At 39.9% G+C, this 12,284-nt stretch overlaps 1 protein-coding gene across 1 annotated transcript in view; it reads left to right on the forward strand.

Annotated features, from left to right (window-relative positions):
- The window catches only part of kcnj6 (potassium inwardly rectifying channel subfamily J member 6), a 62,112-nt gene extending 50,440 nt beyond the window's left edge, over positions 1-11,672 (forward strand). Inside the window, exon 3 of the mRNA XM_072658131.1 lies at positions 1,304-11,672. Coding sequence (XP_072514232.1) covers positions 1,304-1,647 — 344 coding nt within the window. The 3' untranslated portion in view covers positions 1,648-11,672. The remainder of the gene's footprint in view (positions 1-1,303) is intronic.
- Positions 11,673-12,284: the final 612 nt, after the last annotated feature.

The raw sequence follows: 12,284 nt of genomic DNA on the forward strand, positions 1-12,284 counted from the left end.
ATTGTCTCAGTATTTATAGCTGGTGCTACTGTGCTCCGGCCTGTCTGATAGCAGTAATTCTGCCTCAGAACTGTAAGGAAACCATACATACACTGTACCTGTTTTATAGTCGAGTATGCATTACGCATTCAGAGGAAATGGAAAGAAAGAGGTTGATCTTTCATTTGCATTCTGATTACTGTGGTGGCAATAATTAGATGCCAGAAGTACACTAAAAGCCAGAAGTAGAGAAATGAGCTTCCGAAAGTGAGATGTTTACTTTTTTACTTAATTCAAGTGAATTTGACATTACTGACATCTAGTTATCTCATAAATGTAACATATCAGGCGTCCCTCAGATCAACTGTGCCTTCATGTTTATAATCCTGAAAGAATATATTTGGATAATGCTGGATGTCTATGACATAATAATAATATTTTTTTATATATAGACCATCTTAGCTTAATAAGCTCCCTTGAAAAAGAGTCATCTTGTATGTTAAAGGTGGTAGTAACTTCAGGTAGTTGATCCATAAAGATGATCAGACAATGAATACCTGTGGGGTGTGCAATGGGTTTCATAGATTGAGAAGAGGTGGTACAATGCCGTGCAGTGTGGTACAGTGCAGCCGTACAGGTCTACCAGCAGTGGCAAAAATCACAGTCTACAGGAAATTCTCATCAGAATTGTGGCTTAAACGCGAAAATGACAGACAGGGACTGCCAGCGTGTTTCACTGTTTGTGAATGCACTGCTTTGCTTCCAGGCAAAACTGTTTCTAGAAGTCCACAACCCATTTCTGAAAGAACACTCCACAGGGAACTGCATACATTGAACATATGGAGCAGAGTGGCACACAAGTGGCCTTTGCTCACTTCTGCTAAAGAATGATGAGAATTTTTTGTAGACTGTGATCTTTGCCACTGCTGGTAGACCCATATGGCCATATGCAACGACACACCTGCAAATTCAGCTACTTCCTTTACACTATGGTCTTTAGCACGCCCAAATGCAATCACTCCTTTTTGCCAGTCATTAAAAACCTGTGCTGGCTAACATTGTGTTGAGTGGTGAGTCAACCATGCCACCCAAAAAGACAGCAAAGTCAGTTAAGCTTTCTTGTCCAATGTCCAATGGGTGACTGAGGCATCACGATCGGCTGATAAGCATTGATAGGCACCATAAAAATACTATATATGTATAACGTGACTACAGCTAGTGCTTAAGAGATGCCTTGATATGGTCATTAAAATGGATCAGTGTTAAGATCCGGGGTTAAACGTAGGTTCTAAACGTTTCTTGTGTGCGCTTGCTTTCTCCTCAGGGATGACGTGCCAGGCGCGCAGTTCGTACGTGGCCAGTGAGATCAAGTGGGGCTACCGCTTCACGCCTGTGCTGACGCTGGAGGACGGCTTCTACGAGGTGGACTACAACAGCTTCCACGAAATCTACGAGACCAACACGCCGAGCTGCAGTGCGCGCGAGCTGGCCGAGATGAGCGCCCGCGCCCGTCTGCCACTCACCTGGAGCGTGGCCAGCAGACTGAGCCAGCAGGGCCTGTTGGACTCGCGTGATGAGGAGCAGGAGAAGGAGAAGAGTGGAGAGGGCCAGGAGCAAGCCGAGCGCAACGGGGACATCGCCAACATGGAGAACGAGTCCAAAGTGTAGAGCCGAGGAGCATACGGGCCGAGCAGAGGGCCTCTCCTTAGTCTCTCTCAAACACTCTATCTGTCCCTCGCTCTCTCCTTTAACACACACTCAGCTTCTCTCGCTCTCTCTATTTCTCTCAGGGGTACTCAAGTCTGAGTCCAGCACAGTTTGGTGAGAATTCTAGGTGTTCAAAGATTTACACATGAAACAATACAACTGTACAAAGTACCTTAATAAAGGTTGAACTTGTTATACAAGGTCATTACAACAGTGTGCAGATCAGGTACCTGTCTGTGTAAGGATTACACCAGTCTCTTCAGCGCATTCCTGTCCATGGCCCAGTTTCTCAACAGCAACAAAAAAGCTGTTAAGATCATCTTCACTGGTAGAGAGAACGCTCAGTTCGTCTTTACTCTGACATACTTTAGAAATTCCAGCCTTTTTTAAGCCCACTCTTCTCTGCTAACTTTTCATAGCAAACCAGAACACAAAGCTGCCACTCCCACATCCCAGAATGAATGTAGGGGTTAGAGGTTCAAATCTGTGTGCAAGTGCTTCCATAGACATGGCTCACCAGAACGATTTGACTGACTAGCAAAATCACCAGACTTCAATCTGGAACAGCAGGGAAAATGCTAAAAAAGGGGCACACAAACTCTGAACTCAGGGTTCTAGGCAATGGTTCTATACAGAACCATGACAACTAAAAGAGCCGCTCTTAACGCAGAATAGTGTGAGAATTTTTTTTTTGCTCTTGCATTCCCCTGCAGGTGGGGAGTGTAATTGAATTTTACTCCACTGCAGTAAATACAGTCAATCAATCAACCTTTTGACCTCATTTCCATTTACAAGTTAAATCGATTGAAAAGTTAAACAGATTGAAACAAGTGGACATGCTAAAAAGTCAAATAAAAGGAATATAAAAATGAATAATAACAATAATAATCATAATAATCATCATCATAATAAAAGTAACTAAAAAGATCATTAAAATAGTTACTTGCTGTCTGAAGGTGGTTAGAAACTAGAAGTTTAAAATGATTAAGTGACACCAAAGCACAGCACAAATGCAGGTGCTCTGATCGCTCATGGTACACATGCATTTGTTGGCAAGCTGAGAGATATAGAAACCGCCATCTGATGTGAAAGAATCATGTGGGCCGAGATGGTAAAACAATATTACAGAATTTTACAAAAATATGATTTGGATTGCGCAGTTCTTGTGAGAGCCAGTAGCAGTAATCCAGCCTGGAGTGGCCATGACCTATTACAAGACAGTGGAGCATCCACATGGTCCTGAAGCTGCTATTTTAAGGTAATTTGCTGCATAAGGCTGTTTTTAAAAAGATTCTATTGCAGCAGAAAGGGTCTGCTCCACTGTTGTTATGTATAACAAAAATGTGCACACATTTCATTGACAAGTGGGCTAAAATGGACAGAAAAAACTGACTGGTGTAACCCTTGCCCGCCAGGACTGAGTGTTTTATTAACGTGAGGAGACACAAAATCGTATTACAATGGTGCATGCAGCTCAATTTTGTCCAGTTAGCTTCTATTGAATTTTGCCTTAAACTGCAGGATATTAATTCATTCTTAATATCAAGTGACTATAAATAATTTGCTACTTAGTATGAAACTAATAAGGTTATACAGCCATGACAGTCAGGAACTGAAATGTGGGCCCTGTTGTAGACGTTGTACGGTTAAATATTGGCCTGCTCTATTTTAATCCCATTTCTTAAATACATACACACAGATAAACTGATCCATAGAGACACCCAACATTTACCATCTAGATCGCCAGTTACTGATGACACAATAAAACATTGGGTGATTGGTTAAAAGCTTACTTGCATATTACATAATCTCTGCAATATCAGAGATTGGATCGCAAAGCCTGGTATTGCGACAGCAGTCAACAAATGATACATTGCGCAGCTCTGTGGATGATTACCTGTTATTAGCCAAACTGTGCTGGAACTAAAGCCCTCCAGGAGAGGAGCTAAAGACCCCTACACACCCCTACAATCTCAGACACACATAAACAGACACACACACACATACACACTTCTCTCTGTCTGCCTCTGCTCTGCGTAGCCGGACACAGGTCTGAGACCAGCTCAGGAAAGAGCCCCAAAAAAAGTCGGGCGGAGCACATGGCCCTCCCACCCCCCTCTCTTTCTCTCTCTCCCTCCCTCTTTCTCCCTCCCCTGCCCCAAAGAGACTTGACATCAGACGGACTCGGAGGCTTGGGAAACTGCATGGTTTCGAATAATTGTTTTCTTAAAGATAAAACAATAATATTATTTTCAGATTTTTAATTGAAAGATTACAAAAAAACTATATATGTATATGAATATATATAGATATATTCTAGGGCATTTGCATTTGTATTTTTTGTACATATATTTCAATAATTGCTTTTGTTTCGAGATGAGTGAATATTTGACAGGAGGTTGTTTGATACTACACTGATTTGGACCAGGTCTGTATATTCTGCCTTTTGAATGAGAATTTCTTTACCTTTTGGGTTTTCAGAAATATATATGAATATATATGTATATAAATATATATATATACATATATATACACACGCATGTACAAAATGAACTCTAGTTGATTACTCTGTATGATGTACATAAAAAAAAAAAGGATGGTAGGTAGCTGTAGGCGAGGCACGGCTGATCTTATAATGGATGCAAAAGCTTTAGCCCGTGCTCTGGGGCCTTCCTCAGCATGAGGTTGCTACTTGGGTGTGGGGGTGGTTAGCGACGGGGAACTGTTTGGCCCCGACTGTGCATGTCTGCTCCAAAACACCGCACAACCTTAAAGCAACAGTTTGGTGAAAAATCAAATGTGCAGTTTCCACCTTAACCCAAATGCTGTCAGTGTCCGAGACAAGCTTGGTGTCTGAAGCTTCTTCAGTTCTTTAGGCTAATGTCACTAACAGGTAATGGAAGTTCTTGACCAAATATTAGCATCTATTAGCATCAATACAGTAAACAGTTTTTACTGAAAAGCACAGAGTGTGACATCATTGGCATGAACAGCTCATTAATTTCTGAACTGTCTCCTCTGGTGTGGTCTACCAATCACATTCCCGATTTCCAATAGGTGGGAACATTACGAAAAGCCATAACATTAGCCACACTGACTGGTGCAGTGAAAAGCATTGATTATCTTCATCTACAGTGGCATCTGTCAAGCACTGGAAAGCATAAGGATCTGAGTCACTTTAACAAGGGCCAAATTGTGATGGCTAGACAACAGAGTCAGAGCATTTCTGTTATCCAGTGGTCATTACCTGCCAAAAGTGGTCCAAGAAAAGGACTAAGGCCCATTGAAGCCCCTCTATATAACTTATATATAACTGAAAAGGACTTAAAGGATCTGTTGCTAACGTCTTGGTGCTGGATACCACAGGACGGCTTCAAAGGCCTCATGGAGTCCATGCCTCGAATGGTCTTATCTGATTGAGGGACCCACTCAATATTAGGCAGGTGGTACTAATGTTATGACTGATCAGTGTATATAACCGCAAAAAATGTTCATTGCCATAATTGTAATGTTATCAGCTACCAGTAGACACCTCTTGCGTAAGCTAATTAGCATGATAACCTGTTCTCATTTAAATACCGTCTAGGTATCTAATGGTCAGTAATCTTTAACAGGCTTGCCTGTGATTTCCGACGCCGTATGACGCACTGTCGTCTATAAGAAAATGTTCAAATACGTTTCATAGCATAACAGTCGTAGCAGCTATCTTTAGCTTGAATTTTGTCTGTACTTTTGTCCATTTTTTAGCAGTGTGTCGACAGTTGACAGTGTCAGAAACCACATAAGCAGGTCTATTTAAGATCACGTAAGAATTCGGCATGTGAGTAGGTAGGTGTGCGCTTTGTGTAGTGTTTTACTAGAGCTGTACTGTATGCTTCCATTACCTCTTGCCTACATTAGCTTCCAAGCTTCAATGCAAAGTCCTGTCATCATATATGTCTTGGTTGCTTGATTACATTTGGGGTAAAAGCATCAAGTACAGAAGAGTCAAGTACATCTGATCTGTCACCAAACTATTCCTTTAAGCGCCCCTTTTAGACTTGTTTACTTTGCGACCATAGTTTACCCCCTTTTGGCAGACTCTTGATACTTCGCACCTTTAACTTTTGAACAGAAGGCTGGAGAGAGTTTGCTGTGTGTGTGTGTACGCGTGTGTGTGTGTGTGTGCATGCGAGTGTATGTGCCCTCGGCCTCAGGTGCTGTGCGAGTGTGGATCTCCCAGATGACTCATGGTGTGCTGTTTGCACATGTTCTCCCTGAAGACTGAGGAATATTTTCTATTTTAATTGTCATTTTTGTCATCTGGCAGACGCAGCCATACGAGGAAAACGTTTTCCCCTTCACTAACGGCGGGGCCGAGCTTGAGTCGGCCCTCTTCTAGGCTCTCTCGCGCCTCGATAGATGCTGTACGAAAAAGAAACAAAAAAAAACACTACATATTGCCAGACATTTGCAGTATATTCCTAAGCAAACGCAACACTTTCCTTTATATTTTGGAAATCATACCTCAATCTCTGACAGACAGACAGACTTTAGGTCTTTTTCGAACGTTCACTTCCCTCTCGAACCCACTGGACGCAAGAAACCAAAGAGACCGACCCCTGATCTCTAAAGCAATCGGAGTAGGATCGAGTGGAAGCATTGTTTCGTTCACCGAGTCGTTGAAGTTTAAGCTACAGACCGCACATCTGAACCCTTTTCCCGCTTTTTTTAATAGAACAATGAATAAATCTGTAATGGATGAAACTAGTGTTACACCGTCTTCTTCAGAATCATGTTACTGGACAAGTATACCTGCATGTACTGGCTCAAACGGAACAGACAGAACAGCCGCCACTAAAACAGTGGCTGATTTTGCTATAAACCTTAAAGAAAATAGATCAATTTAGCAGGCCGCAGAACATTACGAAGGCCACTGAGAGGTAAATTCAAGTATTAGAAGGTAGTTCGATACCTGTAACATACAGATGAAGTGTTGTATCTTTAGCATTTCAATACTTTTTAGATGCATACTGACCTTTTTAGGAAAATTGGGCAGCATCACAAAATGCTGCTAGCATTGTTAGCAAGTTTCTACTGATCTGTGTAGAATTCAGGGTTTGCGATGTAAACAAAGTCATTCTGAGTGGGCCGGGGTGAAATGGTTTATTGTCGAACAGACCCTGTTTACATCTATCTGGAGTGTCTGGATTGTATCCTAAGATTTTAACCACATGCATTGACACTTGGTGGTCAAATGCCTCTCCGGTTAGTTGGAGTGAAATCGGATTGCTGTGTGGGACGAAATATGCAAATTCCCTTTTTGATCCGTTCAGCCTATTCCTGCTTAAGATGGTCGCTACCTCGAAATCCGCTGTTTTACATGCAGTACATGCAGTGTTTCAAACGTACGAGAAGGCAATGGCTTCAGCAGTCCGAGCTAATGAGATAACAAATTATTTAGACTGATTAACTCAGCAATGTTGTACAACCTTGGGGGGAGTTAGTTGGTGTGGCACAACAGATAACGCCGCTAAAAGCCAGTTAACTACCCCAACATTTTATGAGAATGGGGTTCGATTCCTGGTCTGGGTGACTTTGGGCAACACTACATTGGCCCACCTCTGTAATATGAGTAACCTTGTACGTTGCTCTGGATAAGAGCGCCAGCTAAATGCTGTAAATGTAATGGAATGAGTTTCAGTTGTACTAGGATGTTTCTTGTAGAGACGGATGTGTTCACAACGCTATAACCCTGATACACCTGGGCATTTCATGTGACTAATTTTTTGGACTGTATCCTGACAAGATTTAAACCACATTTGAGTGATTGGATTTGCATCTGGTTTAAATGTGTCTTGGGTGCATTTTCACCTGCATTTTTATGTGGTGTGGTTTTGGTTTTATCCAGATATAATGCTGATGCTCCAGACGGATGAAGTGATCGGGTGTAAACTGTGTCTAAAATGTGGCTCAAATGCATCTCAGATCACCTCCTGAAGTTTTTACACTCGCATTTCTATTTGGCTTGGCCTTATCCAGATATAATCCTGATACTCAAGACGCATTAATTGACCAGGTACAAAAGGGGTCACAGAAAATTTATTTACAGTGATGGTGACAAGAACCAGGGGTTCTAGTTTGCAACTACAGCCATTTTATTTCCTCTCTATAACAACTAGAGTTTTATTTGTACTGTTGATGAAGGTACAGTAGTGGTTACTTTTAAAGACTTTTAAAAACTATTTTTTACCCAACATTCTTGGCTTTCAATGAGGTAACTTTTCGAAACACTAGGCACCTGGTTCCTGTCACAATCTAGATTGTTTATCCAGAATAGAGCATTAAACACTAAACCGCTCTCAGTGACTTTGTTCACATCCAAACCATTTAATTACACTGACATCAAAAATGTGTGGAATTCCCCTTTAAAATATATTGACAGTAATGATCCTGCAAGCGTATTCATTGTCTGCCAATCGTTTGGGGACATCTAGCTCTTGGAGTTGTCTTTACTACAAATGAACATACTGTTCTGTTGTTTTGCAATAATGTAAGGTTTTATACACCTTTGGTTGTCTTGTGAATTTAGCATTAATCAACTCTGACATTTGTTGAGCTTCACTATGTGCTTTTAACCATAATGTTCAACAGAAAACTGTCAAGTTGTTATTTAATTGAAACATACTGCTTATTTAGATTTATGTTAAAGGTGCCCTAAAATGGAAAATTATATTTATCTTGGCATATTTAAATAATACATAGAAGTGTCTTCTTTCAAATGCAAGTCCAGTGTAACAAACCACGTAAAAACTGACCAGTTTCAAAACTCCAAACTGATTCTTAACAGTCTCGACTCGTTATATTTACACCCCAAAATTCACACACACCAGCATTCTCGCCATAGTGAAAGATGGCGGCACGGTGGCATAAGATTAAGGTGCTTCTGTTACTTCTGTTTTCTAGCCAGTTTTTTAAGACATTCATTCCCACAATTCCCTCAACACTGGATTTCAGCATATCACTACACTATATGGACAAAAGTATTGGGACATCTGCTCATTCATTTTTGGAGATACTGTCTCTGTCTCTGATCCAGAGTGAGGCAAAAGCAAGGAAGTGAAAGCCAGGGAAGCGAGGGGGTATCCATGCTAGGCTAAAAGCTAACCCTGGCCGACCGGCTTTACCATCTCTTCGACTAGCTAATTGCACACTGCACTGCCAGGATAGTAGCACTATCTGATGCTATGATATTCTTACAGGTACAGTGCTAAAACAAAGATATGCTATGTTGCTTCTGTGTGAGCCAGTGCTGTGTCTCGCATAGGGTGAATATGGGTGTAAAACCTGCGTCTAGGCATTTTCGCCCCAACCAAAGTCACCTTAGCTTTACTTAAAAGACTAAAAACCACATTTTATGGCACCTTTACGAAGCGGTACATAAATCATTACTCTGACAATTTCAAAACAAAGGTAGCTAGTTGTCCCCAAATGTTTAACAGCAGTGTGGTTGGTAGAGAGGTAGAGGTAGAGAGGCGAGAAAAAAAAAAGAGAGAGAGAGAATGGGAGTGTGGTTGACCAGTTTGGAAAAATGAGTTTGTGGCCGTGAGTAAGTTAAGCTTCTCCCTGTCCTTCCTCTTAGAGTGTGTAGAGAGGTGTTGTGCGCTGTAGCTCCAGCAGCGTACCTAATATTTGCTGAAGTGCCCTTTAAACCTGCTCCTCCACGCACCGAGGAACCCCTCCTCTCCTTTCACACAAGCCATTCAGAGGAAGAGAGCAGCCCTACATAGACACACACACACATATACACCTACAGCCCCCAATCCACTGAGCCCAGCCACTGAGGTTCTCCATCAGGTTCTCCTCTCATCTTCTCTCTCTCACACACATGCACACACTGGCTCCTCCGTTTCTCTGTTAGGGAGAAGTGCTACGTCAGGAACATTGAGCATACTTTTACCTTTAGTTCATTCACTACGTTTTTCCTTTAGATACTGATTTTTAAACTCTTAACTAAGAAGCCATAATATGGTACGATATTCATATTTAGTGTTTAAAGAGGTATTTCATCCTGATTTTGTTGTTGTTGATTTATAAATGCTCTGTGTCACAAGAGACTCATGAAATAAACCATATCTAAATATTCCTTTCAGTTTGTTAAAGATTATAGCATTCTGTCTTTCTTTATGAAAAAAGGTGATGAAAACATTCAAATCTACAGAGCCCCTAAAGAAAAATAACATGTAGGGAAATGATTCCCTTGATGTTATAAATTGTTTCCTTAATTTATTAATAATACAGTCTCTGAATTTATCAATCCATTCCCTCAATTCAATAACTTGTTCCCTCAGTTTAACTAAAATGTCACCTCTACACTAAGAGAACAATTTATTAAACTGAGGGAATGGATTGTTTAATCAAGGGAATGATTTATCAAATTGAGGAAATGACTTATTCAATTGAGTGAATAATTTTGTAAATTGAGGGAACGATTTATTACCTTAAGGGGATACTTTGGTAAATTGAGGGAACAGTTGATTAAATTGAGAGAACAATTTGGTAAATTGAGGGAACAGTTGATTAAATTGAGAGAACAGTTTGGTAAATTGAGGGAACAGTTGATTAAATTGAGAGAACAATTTGGTCAATTGGGGGAATTTAATGTTAATTTGAGAGAATTATGAAAGTAAGGGAATGTTTTATTAAACTAGGGGAATGATTTATGAAATTGAGGGAGTGATATATTAAATTGAGAGAAAGATTTTGTGAATTGAAGGAACAAATTGTTAAATCAAGGGAATTATTTATCAAATTGAAAGAATGACCTTTTTACTAGAGGGGACAATTTATTAAATTGAGGGAACAATTGATTAAACTGAGAGAACAGTTTGGTAAATTGAGGGAATGGATAGCTAAAATCAAGGAGATTATGAAATTGAGGGAAAGTTTTATTAAATTGAGGGAATGATTTTTTTCCAACTGATGGAACAAATTGCTAAATCAAGGGAACAATTTATTCAGTTGAGGAAGTGATTTATTAAATTAAGTGAACAATTTGTTAGACTAAGGAAACTATTTATCAAATTGAAGGAATGATTAATCAAATCAATGGAATGATGTTATATTGAGGAAACAATTTAATAAATTGAGGAAACAATTAATTAAATTCACAAAATCATTTGATAAATTGAGGGAACTATTTACCAAATTGAGAAAACAAACTGTTCAACTGTTCAAATGACTGATCAAACTGCGGGAACAATTTGTTAAATTAAAAGAACATCATTCTTTGCATGTTATGTTTGTACAAATTAAAATGAGGCTAGATGGCTTCTCTTTTCTTTATATTCTTTAGATGTGTAGACTTGTGTATCTTTGTTGATGTTCAGCAGCTATGTGCATTTAATTCTTTGACTTTGAGTTAAAGGTCAATAAGCACATTTTTAATCAGGTTCTGAAATGTATTTATGTGAATCAAAGGAAGCAAAACTTAGCCTTGGAGGGCTAAAAGGCAACGTCTGTGGAGGCCAAGGACCAAATATATAAAACACTAAAACTGAGCTTTGAAATAAGTGTTTTTTAAAGTTACACTACATTTACACTACACTACAAGTTCATGGTTGCTGCTTGTGTTCTTTATTTTGCCTATTTTCCTTGCCAAATGACCTAGTTCTGAGTGATTATCAGGCTGTCCTGTATGCTAGGTCTATCCACAGATTTATGATGGTGTTTAGGTCAGATGACTCTGAGGGCCATGGCATTCACCCTGCTGTAAAAGCTATTCTCTTTTCCTCTTCAGCTTTTATTTTACCAATGGTGTGAATTCTAAACAAGCCACAGCCCAGAAAAACCTAATTAAGGTCCGAGGCCTTGGTAAAAGTGATCGGGGAGCTGAGTGAAATGTCTTCGGGGTGCACAAACTTTTGTCTGGTGCTCCTTCCTTTCTTTCTTTTCTACTCTAAACTTGTACAGAACAAAAATACACTAATCCGTCTTAAATTGTTAAATTGAGTGTTTCATCTTTAACTTCATGCCTTTTGGAGATCAGTTGGCCTTCTATGCACTTAGCTGTTATTCACAGCAATACAGACCTGGTGTGCCAAAACATATTATATTTCAAAATGCAAATATAAAAGAAAATTATTTGTCCTAATTAATTCAGTTTTCTCATTGGATGAGGAGGTAAGGTTAGAATAATGTCCTTGCAGGCGAAATCGTTCTCAACATCTTATACTTTGGGCTGCCGACAAATTCTGGACCGACAAATTTAAGTATAGACCAGTCTCTGCATACAGCAAACAGAGTAAATATGCAAATAAGCACTTAATGATTGGTTAAGTAGACACACCTGATGCATATATTTCACCATTCCGAAGAGATGGGTCCTGGTTGGCATTTCCAATTTATGATTTTCATTCATGTTTCTCTTCTTTGCATTTCCATGATGTGGGAAATATGGTGACTCATGTTTTGAAGAGTCTTCAGTTTTGTTGTCATGTCTATGGAAGAGGGCCCGATAAACAGAGCAGATCAAAAGATCAAGCTTTTTCTTCCAGGCCATATTCAGAAGATTTCATCGTCATGCTGTCACACACCAATGACCTTGGTTTTGCATGCCA

Source organism: Salminus brasiliensis, chromosome 16 (assembly GCF_030463535.1).
Source record: "Salminus brasiliensis chromosome 16, fSalBra1.hap2, whole genome shotgun sequence".
NCBI lineage: Eukaryota > Metazoa > Chordata > Actinopteri > Characiformes > Bryconidae > Salminus > Salminus brasiliensis.